General features: G+C 39.6%; 2 protein-coding genes and 1 long non-coding RNA gene across 6 annotated transcripts; 2 read left to right on the top strand and 1 right to left on the bottom strand.

Moving 5' to 3' along the window:
- Positions 1-7,058: 7,058 nt before the first annotated feature.
- On the bottom strand, positions 7,059-12,552 carry LOC135619617 (uncharacterized). 3 transcript variants are annotated; one of them, XR_010489421.1, is made up of 5 exons: positions 12,493-12,552; positions 12,286-12,394; positions 10,563-10,674; positions 9,491-10,132; positions 7,059-7,377 (listed from the first exon to the last, which is right to left on the bottom strand). It is a non-coding gene; the product is annotated as an uncharacterized LOC135619617 (long non-coding RNA). The 3 variants fall into 3 exon arrangements; XR_010489423.1 differs by having other exon boundaries at positions 12,340-12,394; positions 12,493-12,527; XR_010489422.1 differs by having other exon boundaries at positions 12,340-12,543.
- Positions 12,553-14,685: 2,133 nt separating this feature from the next.
- Positions 14,686-18,316, top strand: LOC135619616 (non-specific phospholipase C1-like). Its single transcript, XM_065121786.1, has 3 exons — positions 14,686-15,991; positions 17,058-17,234; positions 17,762-18,316. Exons 1-3 carry the CDS (start codon positions 14,839-14,841, stop codon positions 18,079-18,081), a joined length of 1,650 nt encoding a protein of 549 aa, XP_064977858.1. The 5' UTR covers positions 14,686-14,838; the 3' UTR covers positions 18,082-18,316.
- Positions 18,317-18,935: 619 nt separating this feature from the next.
- LOC103995037 (probable folate-biopterin transporter 4) lies at positions 18,936-25,020 on the top strand. Of its 2 annotated transcripts, XM_009415526.3 has the most exons (7): positions 18,937-19,192; positions 19,306-19,433; positions 20,303-20,524; positions 20,605-21,057; positions 21,171-21,368; positions 23,270-23,407; positions 24,516-25,020. In XM_009415526.3, the coding sequence occupies exons 1-7, from the start codon at positions 19,109-19,111 to the stop codon at positions 24,775-24,777; spliced, it is 1,485 nt and encodes a 494-aa protein (XP_009413801.2). In that variant the 5' UTR covers positions 18,937-19,108; the 3' UTR covers positions 24,778-25,020. The 2 variants fall into 2 exon arrangements, with proteins under 2 accessions (XP_018685241.2, XP_009413801.2); XM_018829696.2 differs by lacking the exon at positions 21,171-21,368 and having other exon boundaries at positions 18,936-19,192.
- The last annotated feature ends 1,275 nt before the right edge of the window (positions 25,021-26,295 follow it).

Raw genomic sequence — 26,295 nt, 5'->3', positions numbered from 1 at the left:
ATAAAGTCGGAAACTCCGTGAAAGTCTGTCGGTCTCGTCCCAGACTCCTTGCTCCATCACAATGTCATAATCCTCAATCGTTGCGTCCTGATTTCACCAGCCACCAACGAGTCGTTTGCCAACTATGTGATAAAGTCGGAAACTCCGCGAAAGTCTATCGGTCTCGCCCTAGATTCCCTGCTCCATCACAATGGCCTCAGGTGAATTTCATGGCTACTCCAACTCCTACCCAACCTAATTGGATTGTGGACTCGGGCGTCTCTCATCACATCACCTATGATCTTCAAAACTTGTTCCTATTACTCATTCTGGTTCCTCAATGCTTAGTTCACTTACCATAACTTTTACACTCGATGATGTTCTGTGTGCACCTAATATTAAAATATATCTCATTTTCGTTTCTCAATTATGTAAACAAAATAACACCTCCATTGAATTTTTTCCTAACTTTTTTTTTGTCAATGATTTGAGCACGGGGGCATCTTTAGTCCGTATGGTATCGTCGTCTTGGTCATCCCTCCCCTTTTATCTAGTAAAAATTATTTTCTCGTTATTCTCTTCCTACCTTGAAAATCAATAGCACTGTCAATCATTGTGATGCTTGTCTTTGTAATAAAAGTCATAAATTACCTTTTGGGACAATCTCCATTTCTTATTCTAAACCATTTGAAATCATTTATACCGACGTGTGGAGTCCTACCTCAATTCCTTCTTTTGACAAGTTTCGTTTTTATGTCATTTTTGTAGACTATTTTACTAAGTACACATGGTTATATCATCTTCACCAGAAGTCTGATGTTTTTACAGTATTTACCAACTTACGAAAGTTGGTTGAGAATTTTTTTCAATCTTCCATTAAAACAATTTACTCTGATGGCGGAGGCGAATATCAAGCCCTCACATCCTGTCTCTCCGCTTGTGGTATACAACACCTTAAGTCACCCCCACATACTCCCCAATTGGTTGGCTCTGCCGAACGTAAGCATCGACATATCATTGAAACTGGTCTCTCCCTTCTACATCAAGCATCCATGCCACCACCTTATTGGTCAGTAGCTTTTTAAACTGTAATTTATCTCATTAATCGTATGCTCACTCTAGTCTTACAATACTAATCACCATTTGAAAAATTATTCCACAAGCTTCCAAACCTTCATAAACTCAAAGTTTTTGGATGTTTATATTATCCATGGCTTCGTCCCTAAGCCTTACATAAGCTAACACCACGATCTAAGCGTTGCACTTGTATAGGCTATTCTCTTGAACATAATGCTTTTTAATGCTATGAACCCCAAACTAAAAAAGTTTTTATGTCACGTTATGTTATTTTTGAGGAGTCTGTCTTTCCTTTTCAAAACAATCCTTTTTATCAACGACCTGGTGTCGACTTCATAGAGACATTTAGTCTCGTTGTTAAACTCACAACAATCCATCTTATCCTGAATTTGGCCATCTCAAAGGGCTGACACATAGAACAATTGGATGTTAACAATGCCTTTTTATAGGGGTCACTTACTGAAGATGTCTTTATGCAGCAACCTCCTGGTTTCGTTCATCCTTAGTATCCGAGGCATGTCTGCAAACTCTTAGTTGTCGCTAGTGGCAATGTTGCTAAGGGTATTATTTCATTAATAGGGGAAACTTGTGAGGAAGGGAGTGGAGAAATAGAGGGAGTGAGAACTTGTTGAACTGGAGTAATAGTAGTATATGGATCTTGAGGGTAAGGACTGGACGGTGTCATGGGAGGTTCATGTGATGAGATCAGAGGGATATTCCAATGATGTATGTTTATTGGAGTAGCCTACATAGTAGGATTGTTTTGAAAAGGAAAGATAAACTCCTAAAAAATAACATGATGTGATATAAAGACTTTTTGGGGTTCATAGCATCGAAAAGTATTATGTTCAAGAGAATAGCCTATAAAAGTGCAAGGCTTAGATCGTGGTGTTAGCTTATGTGAGGCATAGGGACGAAGCCATGGATAACATAAATAGTCAAAAACTTTGAGTTTATGAAGGTTTGGAATCTTGTGGAATAATTTTTCAAATGGTGACTGATATTGTAAGACTGGAGTGAGCATACGATTAATGAGATAAACTGCAGTTTGAAAAGCTACTGACCAAAAAGATGATGGCATGGATGCTTGATGTAGAAGGGAGAGACCAGTTTTAACGATATGTCGATGTTTGCGTTCGACAGAGCCAACCAATTGAGGAGTATGTGGGGGTGACTTGAGGTGTTGTATACTACAAGCGGAGAGACAGGATGTTAGGGCTTGATATTCGCCTCCGCCATCAGAGTAAACTGTTTTAATGGAAGATTGAAAAAAATTCTCGATAAACTTTCGAAAGTTGGTAAATACTGTGGAAAACATCAGACTTATGGTGAAGAGGATATAACCATGTGTACTTAGTAAAATAGTCTACAAAAATGACATAAAAGAGAAACTTGTCAAAAGAAGGAATTGGGGCAAGGCCCCACACATCGGTATAAATGATTTCAAATGGTTTAGAGCAAGAAATAGAGGTTATCCCAAAAGACAGTTTATGACTTTTATTGCAAAGACAAGCATCGCAATGATTGATAGTGCTATTGATTTTCAAGGTAGAAAGAGAATAACGAGAAAGTAATTTTTGCTGGATAAAAGGGGAGGGATGACCAAGACGACGATGCCATACATCAACCGGAGCTGCGACTGAAGAGTGAGCAGTAGGAAGGGTAATTTGCGAAGCGGATGGCCACTCATAAATGTTGTCTTTGTTCTAGCCTTTGACTAAAGATGCTCCCGTGCTCAAATCCTTGATAAGAAAAAAGTTAGGAAAGAATTCAATGGAGGTATTATTTTATTTACAGAATTGAGAAATGGAAATGAGTTTTCTTTTAATGTTAGGTGCATACAGAACATCATCGAGTGTAAAAGTTGTAGTAAGTGAACTAAGCGTTGAGGAACCAAAATGAGTAATAGGAATTCTTTTACCGTCACCAATGATGATATCTTCATTTCCATCGTAGTTGTTGTGGATGGACAAGTTTTGAAGATCATAGGCGATGTGATGAGAGGCGCCCGAGTCCACAATCCAATTAGGTTGGGTAGGAGTTAGAGTAGCCATGAAATTTGCTTGAGGCCACTGTGATGGAGTAGGGAGTCTAGGGCGAGACCGATAGACTTTCGCGGAGTGTCCGACTTTATCACATAGTTGGCAAACGACTCGTTGGTGGCTTGTGAAGTCAGGACGTGACGGTTGAGGATTATGAAAGTTACCACCTTGATATGGATAAGGGGGGTTTGGTCTGGGCCCCATAGGGCTAGAAGGTAGCTTAGCAAGATCGTTGTCGACGTGCTTATTGTACTGGTTGCTCTTCCTCTTGGATTTTTGATTGACCTGAGCTGTAATAGGTGGTCCGGGTAACCTATCATCACGCTTCAAGCACGTCTAATAGTCGATCCACTTATCATAAAGTTCTTTGATTGATATTGGTGAGTTGCATGCCCGAAGTGCTGCTATCAGTTCTTTGTACTCGCCTCCTAGGCCATTGAGGGTGTGGATTAGGACTTCTTCATCACTGAGAGAATGACCTATCAAAGCCAAGTCATCGATGATAACTTTGATATTTTATAAATAATTAGCAATAGTACTTCCCTCTTGTTTCGTTTTCATCAGATTGGAGAGAAGTCCGAGCATGCGATTACGCGAGCGATTTGTCAAAGTTGTTTGTAACTTACATCATGCTTTTGTAGCAGTCGTACATGAGGATATCAACGGGGCAACAGATCCAGCAACGGAAGATTGAATAGCTTGGAGAATGAGGCGATCTTGACGTAACCATAGTTTGTGGGTTGGATTTGGCGTAACTGGGTTCACCTAGGATGTTGACCATTTCAGGTGGACACTAGAGAGAGCCATCAACATAACCTAGGAGATCGTAGCCAAATAGAATATTAGAAAGTTATGCCCGCCAAGATGCATAGTTGTCGCCTTTGGATACTGAGCTTGGTATACCGAGCTTGGCTCATTTTTTACCTCAATTGACTTCATCAATTCCAAGTCTGATATCTCATTATTCATTTGCCAACACAATGGAAGCACAATATATCTTTCAGTATATGTTGAAGATATTATTGCCATAAGAAATGATCCTTTGAAGACTCAGGCATTTCTAAAGCACTTGGCCAATCGATTCTCCCTCGATCAATGGAAGCAACATTTACATGCAGGATGCGAAAGAGGTTACAACTCATCTCTCTACCAGTGAATCACTTAAATTATGTGATGGAAGCCCTGCTATAGATTCGACTCAATATCGACAAGTCCTTGGCTCCTTACAATAATACTTGGCTCTCACCCGTCCAGATATCTCATTTGTCGTCAATAAATTATCGCAATTCATGCATCGACCATCTACTACGCATTGGTCTGCGGTCAAACGAATTTTGCGGTATCTTAAAGGGACTCTTAATCATGGCATTTTTCTTCGCAAAAATGCTTCACTCCGTCTCCATGCCTTTGCTGATGCTGATTGGGTAGGAAACTTTGATGATAGAACATCTACGTCAGGGTACATTGTCTTCCTTGGAGCTACCCCAATCAGTTGGAGTTCTAAAAAATTAAAAGACGGTTGCACGATCTACAACTGAAGCTGAATACCGTACCATCGCCACTACCGCTGCTGAACTCAATTGGGTCACAAATCTGCTCAAGGAACTCAACGTCACCTCCACGGTTATTCCTGCAATATATTGTGATAATATTGGAGCTACCTACTTTGTGCTAATCCAGTGTTCCATTCCCGCATGAAACACATTGCCATCAACTTTCACTTCGTGCGAGATCAAGTTGTCAGACATCAACTCCGTGTTTCTCACATACATACAGCTGATCAACTAGCATACTTACTCACAAAGCTTCTCGCCCGCAAACTATTTTCATCTCATCGGTCTAAGATCGGTATCCTTGATGGAAGTTCAATCTTGCGGGGGCATGATAAGTAGATAAGATTTCCTCAATGTAGTTGAGAAAATCTCTAAGCAATTGAGGAAATCTCTCAGTAGTTGAGAAAAATCCTCCTTGCTGTGTATAAATAGCTATTAAGAGCTCACTATCTAAATGAATTAAGCAATTACATTTCATACGTTCCATAGTTTCTTTTACAATTTCTATCTTTCTATCTTTTCGTTTAATTCTTTACACTTAGTTGGTTGTGCCTTTTGTTTTATTGGTTCTCGTTTCTTGATCCTGTAACGATGCTCACAGTTAGATCTAAGAGAGATTGTTTCTAATGATGAACTAATGTGCCCTAAAGCTCGTTCTTGTTTGCAGTATGTTTTTCTGTATGGAATCGGAATCGGAATTGTTGTTCAAGGCTTTTGAATTGGTTTTCAGCTATCATTGCTCCAATTTTATTCGTAACTAACTCTACTAAGTTCTCCAACCGTATTATATACGGAATATTTATTCATTCATTATTTGTGTTTGATGAATCAATTTGTTTGTTTATATATTTATAGAGAAATGGGAATAAAACCAATAGTTAAATAAATGTGTGGGACAGGGGACATGCCCCTTTCTAGTAACAACATGGCCCTACTACCCAGGTTGTTGTTGTTGAGTTGGACCTAGTTCGACTAAGAACTAGGAAGTAGGACCAGAAAGCATTGCCTTCTGTCACGTCATGACATTGAGAATTCTAGTGATGATAACCGTTTTCAGTCTCATCGGATGGCCGTGTACTTTGTTTCGTGTCAGATGGGCAACATGCTTTGTTATACCTCGGTGAATTTTACAGTTATATAGTCAATATCTTTTCAATCATCAAAAGTACTAGTGAAATATCAACAAATGGGATCGTGAATCATGTCTTGTCATTTAAGTTTATGCCTGTGATTTGATCTTGAAACCACATAGTGCTTAGTTGGTTGTGCCATTTCGTATTCATGGTTCTTGTTTCTTGATCTTGGATCTTGTAATGATGCTTAGAATTAGATCCAAATGAGTTGATAATAATGTTTAGAATTCGAATTTTAGCTCCTTCCTGTTCCTGCAGCTGAAAGGAAGTTTAGAATATAACTCAAGTCTGCCATATTTTTTGTTTTAAGGATTTGGAGTTGTTGTGGAAAGCCTTTGAATTAAATCTTTGTCCCAATCTGTTCTCATCTAACAGCACTAAGTTCTCCAACCAGACCACATGCAAAATTCATTCATTACTTTGTTTAATTAATTAATTTTTTAGTTTGTGTATCTATATAGAAATGGAAATAAAACAAAAAGTTAAATGTGGAAAGGGGCCATGGCTCGCTCATTCAGGAACAATATGGTTTACCACACAGGTTATTGACTAAGGATTCTAGGAAATACTCTCTTCAATGTCATGCATTCTGATCATGACCTCTGTGCAAAATAAGACTACTATTCATATTGGGACAAAGATGAATATATATCTTTGAAAACAGTAATACGTCACTATCATTCATGATTATACACACATATATATATATATATATATACTATTATAAAAGTGCACTCCTTAGTATTATACTCTTTTAAGTATTATACTTGTAGCCAGGTGTTTGTTATTTTCCAACTTTTGGTGATCAAAGTTTTACGTTCCTCAAATATGGATTTCCAAGCGACAAATGTTTTCTTAGCAATTTTACGGATGACGGAATGAAGCACCCAAAGCTAACTTTGCAATAACAAAATTTTTTTCTCTGCAAGAAAAGAATAAAAATTTACTTTCCTTTACTGAAAATTTGTTTCAGTTGTTTTTTATAATACACTTTTAGTTTTAATCAAATGTTTTTTTTGAAATCTAAAATTTAATTTGATGGAAAATTCGAGGTTATTTAATTTGATGTGCGTTTAATAACGTGAAAATTGATTCTGTTTCGTAATGTTTTGATGATTATTAAAAAAGATAGTGTTTCGTAATGCTTTGAGTAGTCGTTGCAGATGTCCGCCGTTTGCTTTGCAGCAGAGTCGTTTCCAAAGAAAAAAAAAAAAACAAAGACAAAACCCAAACACAAAAAAGAAACATTAACGTAACGAATACAACAAACTCTATATAGTAATATCATCGCCGTTATTATTGCAGACAAAAATGATTTGTTATTTGATGCAAAATATTTTAAACAAAGTCCTCCCTTGGTGTTCATGTACTCCAAGTTGAACTCCAAGCAAATATTTCATGACTTCTACATCTATTTATCAAGTTGAACTGAATTGCATTCACACAACCACAAACTTCTACATCTATATATGCATGACCCAACTATGATATTCAAATGGGACATGCATCGAATTCCATTAAATATGCATGACTCGTCTACATTCCTAACAGGACGGAGGGAACAGAGAAGTATAGTGTGGCTCCCCAAAACCCCTGTCCAAAAACCAAGCAAGTTAAACAAGTTAAACGAACAGAATTTACAAAAAGGATTTCAGCTATTACATCGAACTTAAACAAGCAAGTTATTACGACAGTAGCGCACTCCTATTATACTAGGAGCTAATATAATAGGTTCCTAATTTCATTTGCATGTTCATCAACAAGAAATCCAACAGATAAATAAAAACTGGAGAAGAACCCAAAGAAGAAAAAAAAAAGAAATCCAACAGTACTGCAGAAAGTGTCTAAACTAAGCATTTTGGATTCTTTGATAATCACAACTGAACCAACAACATTATCCAACTTTAACAGCAGGACATAATCATTATATACGTTGCTTTTCATGTGACCTCTCTACCAATTTATCTGTAACTTTCCTATCTCATATGAATGAAACCAAATGGAAGTAGGACAAACTGTGATGACATTTATGTCAAAGAACAGCTTAATAACAGTAAAGAAAAAAGGCAATAATTTCATAGGTCATGGGTTCTTGAATGGGCTGTTGTTATATAACGAAGTAAAAGATCTGAAATCTTTATTAAAAATAAATTTACATCAATAGTTGCATCTGAGTAACAAGGAACAACAGATAACTGATAGATAAAACAACTGAGACAGGACACATATCAACTTTCTATCACACCCAAATGTTAGATCCAATAACCACTAACAGATGTAGGAGAAGGTAGCATATGTTGGATACTTGTGTCTACCAATAGCAAAGATTACATTTTTAAATTATATCATCCTTTTATTCTTGTGTTATGCTATGATGCAAATCTGGCCTGACTGACAGATCATTATGAATTCCTAAGTCCTAGTCCTACTTGAATTAAGAAAAACGTGTTTTCCACCTTGTTATTTTCATGGACCACTTTATAGTAACTTCAAAAATCCTAACTTCAATTCCAGTCCCTAAACTTGTGTTCTCCATGATTATTAGTCCAACGTTGTCTAAAAACAAGAACGAAGAGGTTAAGATCTTTAAACAACAAATTTTGTAAATACCATGGAGATTATCACATCTCTTCTTCTCTACTCTCCATGTGTTCCTTTAAGCTGTCTTGGTATACCTACCTTCTACCCTCAAAGAATAAGATCTTTTGTAGGAGAAGCAAATCTTGTCATATTAATATGCATTTTCTTCACCAATTCTCTCCCTAAAGGCCTCCATAAACATCAACGAGTAGTACCCCGCCTACACCTTTGGCTATATGCCTCTAATACGTGGCCGTGAATATGCATTAAATCACAAAACAAAAAAGAAACGTGTATATAATGATGAATGATCTTGTTATTATATTAACAAAAAGAAACATCGATCAGGAACTGGATTTCTATGATCTCGTTATATGCTTCCAATCAGAATACAAAAGAACAGGAAAAAGATCTGAAGAAACATGCATATAATAATGAATAACAATAAAAAACTATAAGCATCGGATCAGAAAAAAGAAAGAAAGAAATCCGAATAAACATGTATATAATAATGAATGACAGAATACAACACATCTGCCATCTAACCTTTTCTTTTGGCTATTTACGTGTTCTGCAGACTTTGAACTCGTGAACTAATAACGTAGGAAAGAACACGAAGAAGCTAGTCAAAGAATGTTCATTAGGAAACAACAGTTCAAGAACACGGAAGAGAAAAACAACCAAAATTAAAAAAAAAAAAAAAAAGATGGCCGGAAACAAAAAGGAAGAGAAGAAAACCAGAGAACAAAGAGTGGGGAATTTACCCCAAAAAAGAAATACAAATAACACAAACAATGGTCCTATCACTATAATTTTGTTGTACTTTCCTTCATGCCTCCCCACATTCCGAAAGATATACAGATACAGAAAAGTCGATTCGATCAGCACAGTTCGTGAAGAAAATGTAAGAACAAATCGAAGATCAAGTGACTGAAAAAGAAACAGAGGATGAGAGCGTTCCATCAAGCGAGTCTCCTCCGGAGATGATGACCAGAGCAAAGAAAGAAAAGGACGGGGCGAGAAGGTCGTGAATCGAGAGAAAACGGAGAGGGTGGTGATGACGAGATCAAAGAAAGAAAAGAGCGAGAAAGGCGTGAATCGAGAGAAACGGGAAGGGGGAACCCACCTCCGGGAGAAGGCGAAGAAGAAAAGAGACCGGACGCGTCCCTTGTCACCCATCGGAACGCCTTGTCGCCTTCCTCTCCCCGTTCTTGGCTGCCGCCTCCACATTGCCTTCTCCTCGTCCGATCCGTCCTCGCCAATGAGAGCGGCAACAAGTAGTCGTACATGAACGGGAAACGGAAAAGGAGAGTTAGTCATACAGTCTAATAAGCTTCTTGATGCATACCATGCACTCGGGCTCATAGCATCATCATCATCGAATCTACCTTATGATTCGTTCACTTTCCGATCCGACGGTACTATTCGTGGGCAACGTTTTAGTTAGGATACGCCTCGAGCATAACCACACGACCACTACGGACGGTTTATATTCACCGATTTGTGGTGCGTACGTGGTAGTCTGTGACTTCGTTTGGGGCAAGCATAGCTACCCTGTCTCGACCGATTCAGCAAACAGCTTCATATCTCCTGAGCACCACAACCCGTACGCCAACCCCGCTGGCCTGTTGTGCTGATATCATTACCGCATTCCTGAACATCACGAGGAAGGGACGCTGTTTTGTGGATCGACCGATACAGCGAAATCTGTTAGTCCTCATCAAGAAAGCTTGGAAGGTATCCCCATGCATTAAAGGCGCCCATCAACCTGCGAAAATACAAGGCAAGAAATTATACAGACAACTATATCAAGTAGTTGGAATTCAAATAAATCACCAAGCTGTTTGTGTTCTGTTTTTAGCTTTTAGTATTTCCACTGGAAGATGGACTTGGCATGATGAATGGGTTCAATAGTGTAAACAAAAAAAAAAAGCGGCCGGAGAAAAGATTTGGACCGGAATTAATGAGAGATAAACTGATGGTGAAGAATGAATGGGCAGTGACGTAGAAAATGTCACTCATCAAAGGAAACTTAAATGATTATTTCGAAACGGGGTGCAACTACTATAATTTTCATGGTTTTAATCTCTCCCGGCGATGGTCCTTCTAACTTTGCTGGCTTCATACATTCTAATCCCATGAAAAACTATGGCCACCTGTAGCACAAGCAAGAAATAATACAGAAGCACAGAATTTACCTGCAACCTCAATCTCAAAATTACAACATACAGATGTTTTCTTCTGTAGAAACTAGTCCGCACCAGATCTCATCAAACCATGCACCAGCTCATATGTGTTTTTCCGTGCAACCTATACGTGATTTGCAGAGGTTATAAATCACACATTAAAAAAAAACTTATGCGAAAACACCACGTCACTACAGTATCGGCTCACAGATGCAAAAACCCAAACTTGTAGCGTGCATAGAAAAGCATCCACGTCACTACAACTTTCATCCCTCGTCCAGATATATTCTATAACGGTGATAAGGAATAATTTAGTAGCATGCCCTTAGTAGCTGTCCAAAGCCACATCAACGCCGACGAAGAGCTTCAAAGTCGATACGACGGACCACGTCAACACAATGCTCTGAACTCGGATGACACGTATATCCTCCATACAAAACCGTGCAAGAGGCATCGTCGGATACAATGTCGCCCAGCAAAGATTGGGACGGTGCCACTCGGGTACGACGCCGCTCCGCAAAGATTGGGACGGCGCCGCACGGGTATGACGCCACCCCGCAAAGGTCGGGACACATTGATCGAGTACGACACTACCTGATGAGATCGGGATGACGTCGCTCGATGCCGATCTACGCAAGACGACTGATATCCGCATGAAGTGTATGCGTTCGCCGCTTGAGGGGTCAGCAGCCATTAACAGGCTAGGTACGATCGACCACTGTGTGTAGGTATAAAAACTCATCGTCTGGCCAACACTGTCGACGCTTTTCCTCTCAAACACTCAACTCTCTCTCATTCGACCAAAAACTAACTTAAGCTTCGAAAGGGTCAGGTCAAGAAATCCCCCTCCCGATCTCACCTGTGCATAGGAGCTCAACAACGAAGAAACATGCCACTTGCCAAGAGAGGATCACGCTCGGGGGATAAGACTTGAACCCGACCCAACTCGACGCACGAGCATCGACATGGGAGACCCTATGCATCGAGGACTTGGAGACAGAAAGCTGCATCGGACACGAGAACACCGACGCCCACCCCTGAGACCCGAGTGCTAGACCGGACAACCTTGCATATTTGGATTCGAACTTAGCCGTGCTAACTCCCCGACCACAACATAAAGAGACACCAACAAATGGCATACTAATTGTTGTTTGTAAATGATTCTTCTAAGTGAAACTAAGATGTTACATATACTACATATACTTTTTTGAATACTGTAACAGACTATATATATATATATATATATATATAATAACTGCTGAATCTCTCTAATATGCGCTGGCTGCTTGTCAATCGAGACCAATGTATGAAGTGCATTGCTTGTCTATCTCTTCTAACTGCATTGTGAACTAGCATCGTTAAGAATAATATGCCTTGTGGTATTGCTCAGATTTTTATTAATCTTTTTGGCATTCTTTAGTGTTTATTCTAAGGTGATTGCAGGTACTTTAGATGAATATTTTATGCTTGTTCAGAAAGAATGAGAATTAGGACCCAATCTTAAAACACAACATTCGTCGTGAAACAATAAACAACCAAGAAAGGGGCATGAATAGAGAGTAAAGGAAATATTAGAGCTCAGGCAATCCCTTACGAAGACGACATTCTATGAAAACCTAACAAGAAACAATCAATGAAAGCCACAAGTAATCAGGAAGAAATGACTAGAACCCAACTGATCGCACTTACGAAACCCCAAGAAAAAACAACAAGAGACAGGAAAAAAGGGGATTACATGCCCGTGAACAGTCCAACGGAGAGCATCAAAAACGCAGTGAAGACTACATACAACGAGATCGGACGAGGAGCTCGTCACAGGCTTTGGGGCCAGCGATGATCTGATCCTGGAAAACAAACGAACGAAAAAAGGACAGACCTCTAAACCCTAAAGAACCTTAGAATAAAGAGAAAACAACAGTGATAGAGGGAGAATAACCATTACCGCAGAATCGAGCAAGAAAAAGAAGAGTATTCCCGATCAGTCTCTTGCCTCCTCCGGAGTGACGATCGGCAACGGAACATCATTTATACAAGCCGCGTTATATAGAGAGCACACCAGAAGCACGTGGTCTTCACGTGAGCATCGGGAAACCGCCATACTCCGTCGCACGTGGGCATCGGGTGAGCGTCTTCGTGTCAGCTGGACGTGTATCGCACGTGAGTATCTTCGTGTCCTTAGTTGTTTAACGGTTAAACGCACGACTTAATTAGCGTTCTTTGACCACTGAATTTTTAACTGATGCATCAATCACGAGGCCTTCGTCTCCACGTGGAACCGTCCGATGCGCTTTGACTGGGAAACGTGATGTCGAAATAAATGTTGGCCGCTTGTGATGGAACATCGATTTCCAGAACGCAATCGCGACAATCGACGTCTCCCAAAACATGTGGTCGACAAAGTGGGCCACGCTGTTGCATTTGCCAACATAAGCTTCTGCTCGGTCCAATCTCCGCCACCAGAGGCCTTTTACTCGTCGGCTCTCTCTGTCTTCTTCAGCATTGGATGGGTCCGAAGAAGCTTCGATCAATCCACCCGATTACGGCAACGTCATTTTCCATGTGGGCCTCTCCACATTTACTCCATGATGTATATGGTTTTGCCTTTTCTTTTTTTCCGGTTATTATGTATCTATTATCCGATAGAAGAATGATTTATAGTATATTATTTAAAAATGTTAATTGTAAAGATATAGACATCGTTTTTTGTCTTTGAGAAAAAATTCTCTTTGGTCAATTGTGACAACTCTCAAATAATATCCCCTTAACATTAATTTATTTTCATCTTTTAGATATGACAATACTAAAAAAAAAAGAAGATTAATTGATTATTACAATTGAAGGAATGCATGAACCATTCCTTTTGCTCACGCTACGTTAACCTAAGATAAAAAAAGCATTTAAGATACTTGATGAAATCAAAACATTCATTTTGTGTGACGCATTCGTCCCTAACAGAAATATCTCTAAAATGCTAAGCAACAAATGCATCCTTTCAGCATGCAATAAATCTGTTCTTATGATAAAAAAAAAAAATTAATGCATTTGATGTAATTTAAAGTAGAATTTTTGTGTGCGATACATTTGCTTAAAATATAAAAAAAATATATATATCTAAAGTATTACAACCCAAAGTGTGAGAATTCAAAGAATTCGATGCAACCAAAATGTAATATCATCACTGAAATATTTGTAATCTATTTTTCTTAAAATTTAAAATTATAATTAGAGTCTTACTCTAAATGGGTTAATTAATTTGCTAGTAGGTATAGCCTAATAAGGAAAATTAATTCCTAGTTGAAATATAATTCATAATTTATATTGGTAATTCAAGAAAAAAATAACTAATTAATCATTAATTCCATAAATTAATAATTTATTTTCTTAAAAGAAAACCCTCCATTCTCTCATATTTAAGGATGATCAAACCCTCCTTTTATCTACTGACGAGGAGAAGGAGGATCTCCATTTCAAGAGACAAAGAGGTGGGTTTCTCTACTCTCCTTTTTTTTTTATTATTTATAAAATTTTAATTGATTATGTTATATTATCACGATTGATTATAAGCATGTTATTAGTTAATAATTATAATATTAAATTTTAATCATGCATCTTTATTGTTGTTCTTGCACGATTTGCTAAATCGATTTCATGACACTCATATTTTAGGCACAAATTCTAAGATACTATTAGTTTTGTGAAGAGACTTAAATCATTTTTTTTTTCAAATATATATTTAAAATATTTAAAAAAATTAGTTTATTTTATACCCCTTTGGATTGGTGTGTGTGAAAAAAGTTGTCATATTCGGCATCGTGGAAAAACAAAAAAAAAAGGTAGGTTGTGAAAGGATCAAAATTGACCGCATTAATAATATACTCGAATATTCTCTTGAAGTTTCAACGTGAAGTGATAGCAGTCATTAGCACATATTAATTCAATTTTAGAAATAAAATACAAAAAGAATATGTATATGTATATATTTTAATGTTTAAAAGAATTGAAATCGACGAAGCACTCATCAATACCAATCCAAGAGTAGAAGATAAGAGAGGAGGGTAGCTTGTGGCGTACCTTTGGTTCTAATTTATTCGTTGGTGCCTTTTTATATTTGACCCGGCCTTCGTACCAGACGCCCTTCTTTGTTTGACTCGCCAACCGCAGTCGGACAAACCCCTTCGTCTTTCATCCGTGGAAGGGAAGGAGTCCTCCCCATTCGGAGATCACAATATCATCAACAACTGTATCATTACGTTTCTTGCTCCGGGCTCCTCCGTTCGGCGACAGAGAGATGGATTCGGGGGTCCAGTGGCGGGGGCGGGGGCGGAGGAGGCTCCTCGCGGTGGCCGTCTTCGTGCTCTACCTGGTGGCCTCCGCCCACTGCCTGGACGCTGAGAGGGCGGTGGGGAGGAGGAAGAAGAAGGCGAAGCACGAAATCAAAGGGCCGATCAAGACCCTGGTGGTGCTGGTGATGGAGAACCGGTCGTTTGACCACATGCTGGGGTGGCTCCGGAGCAAGGGCGGCCGCACGGACATCGACGGCCTCACCGGTCGCGAGTCCAACCACGTCAAGGCGTCTGACCCCTCCTCCCCTGAGGTATTTGTCTCCGACGGCGCCGCCTACGTCGACTACGACCCCGGCCACTCCTTCCAGGCTATCCGCGAGCAGATATTCGGCTCCGACGACACCTCTGCGGTTCCCGCCCCCATGAGCGGCTTTGCCCAGCAGGCCGAGAGCATGGGCGAGGGCGTGGCCGGCACCGTCATGCGGGGTTTCGCCCCCGAGGCTGTCCCCGTCTACTCCGCTCTCGCGGAGGAGTTCGCGGTGTTCGATAGGTGGTTCGCCTCCGTCCCGGCCTCCACCCAGCCCAATCGCTTCTACGTCCACTCCGCCACCTCCCACGGGGCCACCAGCAACGTGCGCAGGGACCTCATCCACGGCTTCCCCCAGAAGACCATATTCGATTCCCTCGATGAGGATGGTCTCAGTTTCGGCGTCTACTACCAGAACATCCCCGCCGTGCTCTTCTTCAAGAGCCTGCGGAAGCTGAAGCACCTCGTCAAGTTCCACAGCTACAAGCTCGCCTTCAAGCTGCACGCCAAGCAGGGCCGGCTGCCTAACTACGTGGTCATCGAACAACACTACTTCGACGTGAAGCTCTCCCCGGCCAACGACGATCACCCATCCCACGACGTCGCCAGGGGTCAGAGGCTCGTGAAGGAGATCTACGAGACGCTCCGGGCGAGCCCGCAGTGGAACGAGACGGCCTTGCTTATCACCTATGACGAGCATGGCGGGTTCTACGACCATGTGCCCACACCTGTCACTGGGGTGCCCAACCCGGACGGCATCATCGGCCCCGACCCTTTCTATTTCAAGTTCGATAGGTTGGGTGTTCGGGTTCCCACCATCCTTATCTCCCCTTGGATTGAGAAGCGCACCGGTGAGTGATTGTTTCACTTTCAAAGTTCTCCATTCTTCTTGACTCTTTAAATCAATTATGATAGACTCTGCTACTGAGGCTTTGAAACGCACGCTGCCCATGTGGATTTGTGTTCCTTTCATCTTAAATACAATTCATGTAGCTAATCGGTAAATGGATTGGTTGATTATCTTTTGATTTCATTTTTCTGTATGACCACTAGTTGTTATACATGCCAACCTAGTTGCAGTTAGGAATCATTTCAGTTTATGTATGCCATCGAGCAAGATCCACTATGGTATGAAGTATGAACTTATATTTCCTGAAGTCTTGTAGTAGCCTAATCAATGTTTGCAGAAAACTTTGTGCAAGTTTGAACTTTCCAATTAAAGATTTCTTGATGTGTCAAACTCTAGTATTTTCTTAATGCATTCATCAACTATCTGCATGCACTGAAACAAGAAAAAATCATCTCAATTGGGTTTTCATGAACTGCATTTTCTTGCATGATTTTTTATCATTCTAGAAAGTCGATGTGCACATTTTTTTCATTATAATTTCTCTACACTTCATCAATCCAACATGTATATGAAATATCTGTCTTTAGGCTTTGTTTTGCAACAGAGAATCATTAGGAGATAAAAAATAAGAAGGCAAGTTAAACTTTTTGAAAATTTCTGGTTTGGTTTAGAAGAAGCGATTTATAGTCGTGCCAATATTTGTGGGCTTGGCCATGCTTACACTGGCATGGAGCCTTGCTGACATTTTGCTGGCTTGGCACACCACATACTGTCACAGATCCACGCTGATCAACATATTGTTTCAGCTAACGTTTGCGCTCATGGCAATAGATTCAAAGATTTTTGTTGATACATTTTTGTCTATTATGTACGGCGCAATGAAGTGATCCATTAGACTTATGGTCCTGACACACAGCTATTCGCCCATTTTATTTGTCATATTGAGTGCAATGTAGTTGTGTTAGACACTTTTTCCTTTTCATCCCGCAAATATATGGCTGTTCTAAAATTATTAATCTGTCATGTCGAGCGTGATTATTTATGCATTACTTCCTTTTACCATGCAGTGATCCATGAGCCTAAAGGGCCAACTCCAAATTCACAATTTGAGCACTCTTCCGTTCCAGCAACTGTAAAGAGATTGTTCAACCTGAATTCTAATTATCTCACAAAGAGAGATGCTTGGGCTGGGACATTTGAGAGCTACTTTTACCTCAGGAAGACGCCAAGAACTGATTGTCCAGGTAATGCAATTCTATATGTGATACATTTATAAGCACCTATACCCATGTAGCACATGCAGTGGTGTGCTAGCATTTAAGCTGTGAGATCCTTTGATTAGATCTATTGTCTATTTGTCGAGATTATTCGAAAGACTAATAGTTGGAACAATAGATGGAAATCTGAGTTACTAGTTCAAGTATGGAGATATTTTGCTAATGGAAATCTGACCAGCTTATTAGCAGTAAAAGATATCTGCTTCAACATGAAAAAGAAAAACATTTTTCATTCAGGCACTGTGACTGAATTTAGGTGGTCGGACATGCCATGAAGTAGGTTCAGTTTCAGTTTCTGATATCGAAGCTATATATAGGAAAAATGTCACCAACGTTGAGCTCCCAACACCCGAGTCAGGCTGGGCCTTGCTTGAACTGAAACCTTTTCATCTCATCCACGAAAATTGATTCCATATAAAGATGAAATCTCACACTCATATTTCACCGCTTCATTTATCCTGTTTCTGACAGCTAATGTTTGTCTGTATGATCAGAGAAACTCCCAGAAGTGAAGCCGCTGAGGCCATTTGGACCGAGGGAAGATAAAGTGCTCTCTGAGTTTCAGGTGGAACTGATCCAACTTGCTTCTCAGCTCAATGGAGACCATGTGCTGAATACCTACCCGGACATTGGCAAGGGCATGACCGTCGGCCAAGCCAACAAGTATGCTGAGGATGCAGTCGCAAGGCTTCTGGAAGCTGGCAGGGCCGCGCTGAGGGCTGGAGCGAATGAATCAGCCATTATCACGATGAGACCTGCTTTAACTAGCCGGACTAGTGGATGGTCTTCTGGTGCTTCCGTCCAAAGCATTTGATTTTAGATAAATTACTTGACTACAACAAGGCTTTGTATAAATTAGTGGATGGTCATACTTCCTCATCTGATGACTTATTTGGTATTCATATGATACAGTGTATGCTTAAACTGATGGGATGAAACACTCGTGCTCAAATTCTAGTATGCTCTACTCGAAATTGTAGTATGATTACCCATGTAACTATTTGATGGCCATGCAGCTGGTGGCAGATATATATGTATATTTTATACAATGAACCATGGTTGATTGGTGAACACAATCGAACAAACACTTGAATTGCTGCTGTTCAAGTGCCCGGAGGAGGAGCGGCCGTGGGCTTTATCCTTTTGTTTGTGATTGATGGTTAGTTATTAGCTGGTTTGTGTTCAAAAATTACATATTAAGTGATTCTGTGAACTCTTCCATAGTGAGTATGGATGCATTATTGTCGTCTTAGATGTAGAATTCATCAATTAATAATAGCTACTGCACTCTTTAAACATCCCTGTCTCCACAATGTTCTTTTCCGGCGAGTGCTGCTTGGTTTTCAGCATGATGATGACAAATATAGGAATCATCTGTGTGCATAAGACTCGAAAAACATGCCATAAATCAGTTCTTTTAGTAATGCCGGAAAATTAAGGACAGACAGTTCAGCATAAAGACATGGAACGACAAGTGTCATGCGTTATCCATCTGCTTGTTTGCCCGTCGAGATGGCTGACGAGCTACGAGGGCTTATGCGTAAGATCGAGGTTGCAAGGGACTTACTGACTAAAATTTGTAGGAGTAGATACCGAAAGAAAAGTTTGAGAGGGATGTATCTGCAATTTGGCTTCTGAGGTCTTAGGTAACGCGTACAAGAAACGTTCAACGGTTCCGACTCGAAACTCTTGAGGAGAAGAAGGGGAATCAAATCTCCGGAGCGAATCTTCTCGTCCCTCGCGCCCGCGCCCTTTCGTTGCTATTTCATTCGATTCACCGCCGGCGACAGGGCCGCGTTGGTCGAAGTGCGCGCGGACGGTGGTTGAGGTGGGCGGCCGAGATGCGGATCGGTTGGGCGACGCGGATGCGAGCCTCCTTCGGGGCTCCCTTCCTCTGGCTCGTGACGCTGGTCTACTTCACCCAGGTTCCCTTCTCTCTCTCTTTCTCTCCCGTTTTCTTGGTCTTAGGGTTCTGAGGTCTGTGATCTTTAAGTGCTTTCGTCTAACTCTAACGTCTAATTTGATGATCGTATTACAGGGTTTCAGATCGTTCGTATGGACAGCAGTTTCGTACCAGATGAAAGACATACTGAAGCTATCACCATCGGCATCACAGTTCGTGGTCTCTGTTGCACACTCTCCGTGGAGCATCAAACCAATTTACGGGTATTAAATCATTTAGCGATCGTCAATCTTCAAATTGAGAATCTGTTACATAAAAGACGAGCATGGTGCCATGTTAATTTTAAAGGGCAGTAAGACATCAAATTAAAGTATCACTTGATCCAATAACATGTCCATCACGGGCCTCGTTATGTAAATGTGTTGTATTGGCAACTCTTATGATGTTGATCCATATTTCATCTGGCATGAGGATGCTAGCATTTATTCCTTTTGTTTTTTTTTTATCTCAGATTTAAGTCGATCAGAAACATTGAGATATTTTTAATGTTTCAGTAACTTCTCATAGCTGCACATGCAAAAACTTTAAGGTTTCCTGTGGCACACTACACTTGTTTCAAATGTTAACATTTAAAAAACATGAAACTGTTGATGAAATGCATGGCAGATGTATTAGTTTAACTTTTTACCAATCGTATATTAAATAGATTTGTTGTGAATTTATTTAAATGCATGTCTGTTACCCAAAGAAAAAGTTATAAATGGTAACATTTCTAAGGAGACAATTTGGATGAAATGATAAATATGCCCGGCATGTTTAGTTCTGTGAACTATATGATACAATAAATTGTGTATATTACATGGCGATGAAATGCTATGCAAGTATGATTTTCGAAGAACAAAATGCTGGTTTCTTGGACAGAACTGTATCGCCATCCTATGGAGGCCTCATTGTGGTATGTTCTTAACATTCACAATGGGCTCTGTGCGAGAAACGACAGAAAAAAATTGTTGATTACTTGGGATCATCTTTCTTTTTATTCGAGATATTCTAAATTTGATGTGAAATTGCTATCGATCACCCTGTTCTATGTTTACCTGTTTTTTACATGGTTGACTTCTTGTTCGTGCAGAATTCTGTCAGATTGCATCCCTATTAGCGGGAGGAGGAGACTCCCATACTTGGTTATATCCACTATTCTTTCTCTTTTTCCGTGGCTCATCCTTGGTCTAGCAAATTCTCTAAGGAGTTCACGTGATTCCCTTACTGCTTTCTTGACATTACAAAATTTGGGATCTGCCATGGCGGATGTTGTTGTTGATGCAATGATTGCAGAGGCAGTTCGGTCTGAACTGTATGTAGAATTTACATGGCTTTGTTGTTTCTGATCTTAGACTTTCATTAAAAGCTGATACTGGACTCCATTTTTCACAGTGCAGAATTTGCTGGTGATCTCCAATCTTTGTCATGGTCTGCTATGGCCTTGGGAGGAATATTTGGGAGCATGTTAGGAGGGTACACATTGTCCCATCTCACAATAGACACAATATTTTTACTTTTCTCTGTTCTTCCAGCAATTCAGCTTCTGTCGTGTGCTTTAGTCAAGGAGACTCCTTTACAACTCGAAAGCTTGCAACATTATAAGAATGAGGAAAATTTGGAATTCAAAGAAGGCACTAGAGATTATAAAAGAAAAGATACCCCCACCAGGACATCTGATTCTTCCAGAAGGAGGAAGAATAATCATAAATATCACAAAAGGAAACTGAATTTGAAATCTGAGATTTCTGAAAAGCAGCCCGGTCCACTAGTTGCAAGATACGACATATCTCTGAGGTCAACTATCGTTAGTTTGGCCAAGGCCTTCAAGCAGCCTATCATCCTAAGGTAACCAAAGAATTTTATGTTCTTTAAAGTATTTTATTTGTTCCCTTTATATATCAAACTTCCTAAATAGATGCAATTATTGATATTGTATTTTTGACTATTGGGAATGCCAGACCGATGGCATGGTTTTTCCTCTCAAATGTTGCAGTTCCAAACCTCTCAACGGTGATGTTCTATTACCAGACTGAGGTTTTGAACTTGGAAGCATCTTTTCTTGGGACTGCACGTGTGATTGGGTGGTCTGGACTTATGCTTGGTACATATTTATATAATCGATATTTAAAGCGTAAGAAGCTAAGACACGTCCTCATGTAAGTCAAAGAAAAATTACTCATGGCTTCCTACTTTCTAAATCTCATGTTTATAATTACTATCATGTAGCTTTTTATGTTGGACAATTTTTCAAGATTGTTTGCATGCTTCCATTTTTATAAAAGATATTCAAAGAAATAATGTAACAGATTAATGTGATGGGAGAACATTCAAGTCCATGTTAAATCACTTTTTAGTGCTTAGAAACAACATGTTGATCTTCGAATCAGAGTAAGGATGGCATATAACTGTCTTCGAGCCTGCTCCTTTTCTAGTTCTGTTGGCATATTAGTCCTCTTGATTATTTTTTGTGGAATATAAAGATCTATGTGTTATACTTTCATTTGTTGGTCAATATATCAATAAAGACAGTGAAAGTTCACTTAGATGGAGAAGATATGCAATTATTATTTAGTACAACATCAACAAAATGTTGTTCTGTTCTAAGTATTTGGGGTCGGGTATTAGTAACTGTCAAAAAAATATATCTTATGGAGAATTGTGACATATAGTATAATTCAAATTTTATACAATTTAATATTGAGTCCCTATGTTGGTGGAAAACTTGTCTATTGGACTATCCCTTATAGTATAATTTTCATTTTTAAATATTGATTTAAACCAAGGTTTTAACTTTATCTTCCTATTGGCATGGGGTATATTAATATGCGCCAATATACCAAGCTATGCCTATGCTTGGCACGGCCTAGCTTGCTCATGGTACTGTATGAGGGAAAGGGAGAAATTGAGAATAGAGAGAAATATAAAGGGAAAAAATAGTAAGAAAATGGCATTACCTCCTTTCTTGTTTTTTGGTGGACCAGTTATGCATCTCAGTGAGGTGAATGTGGTGGACCGTGATATTTGATGAGATCTGGCCATGTTTGTCTAAATCCTTGGCTCTCAAGGATGGTTTTAAATGGCAGCATATGTTAGAATATGATAAGATTGCTGTTGCCATCATTAGTTTCAGTACTCCTTTTTGGAAAGCAACTATTTTCTTTTGAAAAAGTAAGTATAAAAGGAGTGTAATGTCTATATATGAGAGTAACATGTTTCTGTTCCAGCAATATAGGGCAAAATGCCTGATCCTCAACTTTTAGCTGAAACTGAAATCATTGATATGAAGACTAATATCAAAACGATGCCATGATTTTTCTTATGGCATTGTAGTTATTGCAGACCATTATGATTTTAAGCACCAAGGAATAGAGCTCACCTAGGTCATGTGGCATTGGAGTTGCATGGTTATTTTATACTAACTAATTTCTGAGTTCCGAGCTGTGAACCTAGCAGCGGAATTGACCATTAAGAAGCCTTTTCTTATTTTAGTTCCATATAGTCCCTGCTCTAGCATTTCAAGCAGTTGCAGTAGCTGGTTGAGAATTTTTTTTGTTTTAGTTCAAAAAGACAATCTTTGGTAAGGGCAAATGAATTAATTAAAAATAACTAAGCATATAGGAGACAAGTATATTTGCCATTTTTAATGCAGAATCTTTTAGCTTATCATTCATTATTTTTTTTATAAGCGTGAAGACAAACGAAAGTTTCTCATGTGCTTTTAAAAATTACAATTGCTTAATTTGGTACCTTGCAAACATTAACTCATTTATTCCTTTATGTCATTCTCTCTCTCTCTCTCTCTCTCTCTCTCTCTCTCTCTCTCCCCCCTCCAAATGATGTTTCTGAAAAATAACAAATTTAGTCCTGTCCTTTTGTAAAAGGTATGCTCTTCGAGGAGTCACAGTGTCATACAACATTTGTTTATTACATCTATATAACTTTGCAGTTGTTAACCAATGGCAGTTTCCCAAGTAATACTATGCAGTGATACTTTTTAACTTAATGTTTCTAAGATTCTTATTCCTGCACCTAACTGTACTTGTGAATAACATGACAGGTATGCTCATATTGGCCTTGCAATTGTAAGCCTCTTGGACATCATGTTAGTATCTAAGTTGCATAATCAGTTGGCTATGCCAGATAAATATATAGTACTATGGGGATCAGCTTTCGGTGATGCAATTAAGCAATTCAAGTACTTTCTAATCTTTGTTCTACCTTCTCTACCTATATCTATGCTTTCTTTGTCTATGATAATCCCAAGTTTGTGCAAGTGGTTGGCAATTCTTTTCTCCATGTAGTTTGAGATTGTTATCTGCGAGTAATAGTTCTGGATTATAAATTGTTTCTCATAGCATACATGATAAAGAACCCAGATAAGAAAAATGTTCACAATAACCATCCAAATTATAGAGAGATTAAACTTTTGAAGTATTTTCCCTGATGATTTTAGTGTGGAACTCTAATGTAAATTTACATCTATACCATTAAGTACAAATTGACTTATTATATCATATAGATCCTCGTGCTATGCTGACATGTTGGAAATTAAATTGAACCAGTGGTGATTTAATGGACTTTCCAATTGTGTACATGTTGGTTTGATCTTTGCATTTATTACAACATTCTTCAACTGTCAGTTTTTCAGTTTGCACATTAAAGAAACCTTGAACTTGTAGGTTTTGGGATTCTTGTGCATATATGTAAAGAATCGGAGTTCATTCTCACTTGTTTGATTTCTCAGATATCGTATCAATGATCATGTCTCTGAACTACTGTATGCTGATGTATATTCCTTTCAGCTTCAAAAATTATGATTCTTATGTCTCAAAATGTTGCTGCTCCCTGACACCCCCTTTGTCATCGTTACTCGCTCGAAGAGTCTATCCATTCACCACTCTTGCAGTTTGGCAACTCACATAATAGATACTTATCTTAAGAATTAAAAATTGTAAATCATAATCAAGTTATACTTTGCATGAATTATAAATAAACATGAGAGTTTCGGTGCTTTACATTATTGTACCTAACAGTTCACCAGAAGAAGTCATGTTAAACTTGAACAAGGTAAGAGAGAGCTTTATTTGCAGGAAGAAATCCCTTAAGTTGAAATGTTTCAATCCGTTCTTGACCATCAAATACATTTAATTGTACGATATTACTGCTATGTTAAGATAAAACCGAGTTTCAATCCTGCAAGTCCGGATTGTATGCTGCTGAATGAGATATTGGATTTGACTTTTTTTTTTTGTAATATTTTAGCTGTGGCTATAGTTTCTAATGATGTTTTATATCTGATGCAGGTTGATGCCATTCCTGATAATATCTGGGCAGCTATGCCCCCCGGGAATTGAAGGAACACTTTTTGCCCTCTTTATGTCCATAAATAACTTGGGAGCCACTTTGGGCTCATTCTTAGGAGCTGCTTTGGCATCATTGCTGAACATTTCTTCGGAGTCTTTCGATAACCTTATTTTTGGTGTGGCTGTGCAATTATTAGCCACTCTGCTTCCCATAACCTTTCTGTTTCTGATTCCAAAGGAAGCGACCGGATTAACATCATAATCACGGTGATGGACCAGCAGAGAAATCTCCTTTTTGTTTCACTTTCTGAGTTCAAAAAACTGCAGTCGAAAAAAAGAAATTGAAAGGCCAGTCGTTGATCGTCTGAAAGAGCAAAGATTTAAAACATAAAATAGTGTTGCTTCACTTTTAACTCAGCAACACAATTGCTGATTTCTGGTAAGACTAGACTAGTTGGAGCAATCATTTGAATCAATCATGAGAGAAATATTGTACCTTGTTCGATACTATCGTTCGTGTCTCCATCCGAAAGCTTAGCCGCAGTCCATTGGATGGTAGCGGTGTGTTGCTGTTTTTGTTGTCATTCAGGGAGTACAACCAATTCGAGGAGGAGGGCGAGGAGAACTACTGGGCTTTTGGGCCTTCAACAGGCCTCATCGTTAAGTCGGCCCAATCAGCAGGAATGCAAATTCTAAAGTTATAGATGGCTCCTCCTGTCATCACAACCGTCCATCTGATGCAGTTAAAGCAGGAGACTGTCGAGCTTGCAGCCTTCAGATTGCAATCACGCAGCTGATCTCACCTATGAAATTGGAATCAGTTATGGGTTTGTAATCATGCAGGGGATAGGTAGCAGTTCCATCCTACAGATCCATATAAGCAGGAGATCTATAGGCAGGGATTGAAACTGCAATGTCCTTTAGCACTGAAGTAGGAGCTTATTTTGGGCCCATCCATGGTTTTGGCGTTGACAAAAAGGGGAGATTGCTTGAAGGGGTGACTGAGAGCTAGCTTTTTCCTTTTATCGTGTGTATCACATAAAAATGCATCACAACAAGCTCTGCCATCCCCATTAAGAAGGCTCTTTTAATCTCTGTAGGGAACCCTGTATCCCCCTCTGACAGTCCGCCACCGCACCCCCATTCATAGTAGCTCTCATTTGACCCATCCCGCCCACTTCCTTCTCCTCCTCACACAGAGAGAGAGAGAGAGAGAGAGAGAGAGAGAGAGAGGAGCATACTGTCCTTGACAGCGATGCGCATACGGGCACGGGGTTATGAATGGAGGAGGAACATGTGCTGTTTGCCGGAGGAGAATTCTGGCGATGTTTCCATGTTTACTAACGACCGAGATGCCTTCCATTTATAAGCATCACTAACTGGCTCTATTTATTTAGATAAAACAAGTTTTATTTTCTGCCTCTGCACGCTTTGCGGAATAATCTTAATCATGCAGTATTTTTTTTTGGACTCAACGAAGAGTACTCCGCAGCAGCACCCGTTCGCCCATCTTTCTCATCTGTATGTAGTCTTTGGGTTCTATAAATACCACACACAAGGCCCCCTCGGTGACCCACTCCAGCTCACGAGAAACACCCATTTTGTCGCACATGGTTCCTTTGCCCATCTGCACATCGTTTCAGACAAGCCTCCTTCGTCTTCGTTTCTGGTACTTTTGCGTTGCAGGGCTGGCGAGGCTTCCGGTGCCGACGGACATTACTGAGGTGTGGCATGGCATGACATGGCATTGGTAAGATGGTTTTGCTCAAGACCGCGCAAC

Source organism: Musa acuminata, chromosome BXJ2-8 (genome assembly GCF_036884655.1).
Source record: "Musa acuminata AAA Group cultivar baxijiao chromosome BXJ2-8, Cavendish_Baxijiao_AAA, whole genome shotgun sequence".
NCBI lineage: Eukaryota > Viridiplantae > Streptophyta > Magnoliopsida > Zingiberales > Musaceae > Musa > Musa acuminata.
This window is presented reverse-complemented; position numbering and strand designations above follow the sequence as displayed.

What these genes read in the sequence shown, in the direction of transcription:
- LOC135619616 (XM_065121786.1), top strand. Translation starts at nt 14,839, where the DNA reads ATGGATTCGGGGGTCCAGTGGCGGGGGCGGGGGCGGAGGAGGCTCCTC. An exon ending in TTGGATTGAGAAGCGCACCG is followed by an intron (nt 15,992 to 17,057) that starts GTGAGTGATTGT and finishes TTTACCATGCAG; the next exon opens with TGATCCATGAGCCTAAAGGG. An exon ending in GCCAAGAACTGATTGTCCAG is followed by an intron (nt 17,235 to 17,761) that starts GTAATGCAATTC and finishes CTGTATGATCAG; the next exon opens with AGAAACTCCCAGAAGTGAAG.
- LOC103995037 (XM_009415526.3), top strand. Translation starts at nt 19,109, where the DNA reads ATGCGGATCGGTTGGGCGACGCGGATGCGAGCCTCCTTCGGGGCTCCC. An exon ending in GAGGCAGTTCGGTCTGAACT is followed by an intron (nt 20,525 to 20,604) that starts GTATGTAGAATT and finishes CATTTTTCACAG; the next exon opens with TGCAGAATTTGCTGGTGATC. An exon ending in GATGCAATTAAGCAATTCAA is followed by an intron (nt 23,408 to 24,515) that starts GTACTTTCTAAT and finishes TATCTGATGCAG; the next exon opens with GTTGATGCCATTCCTGATAA.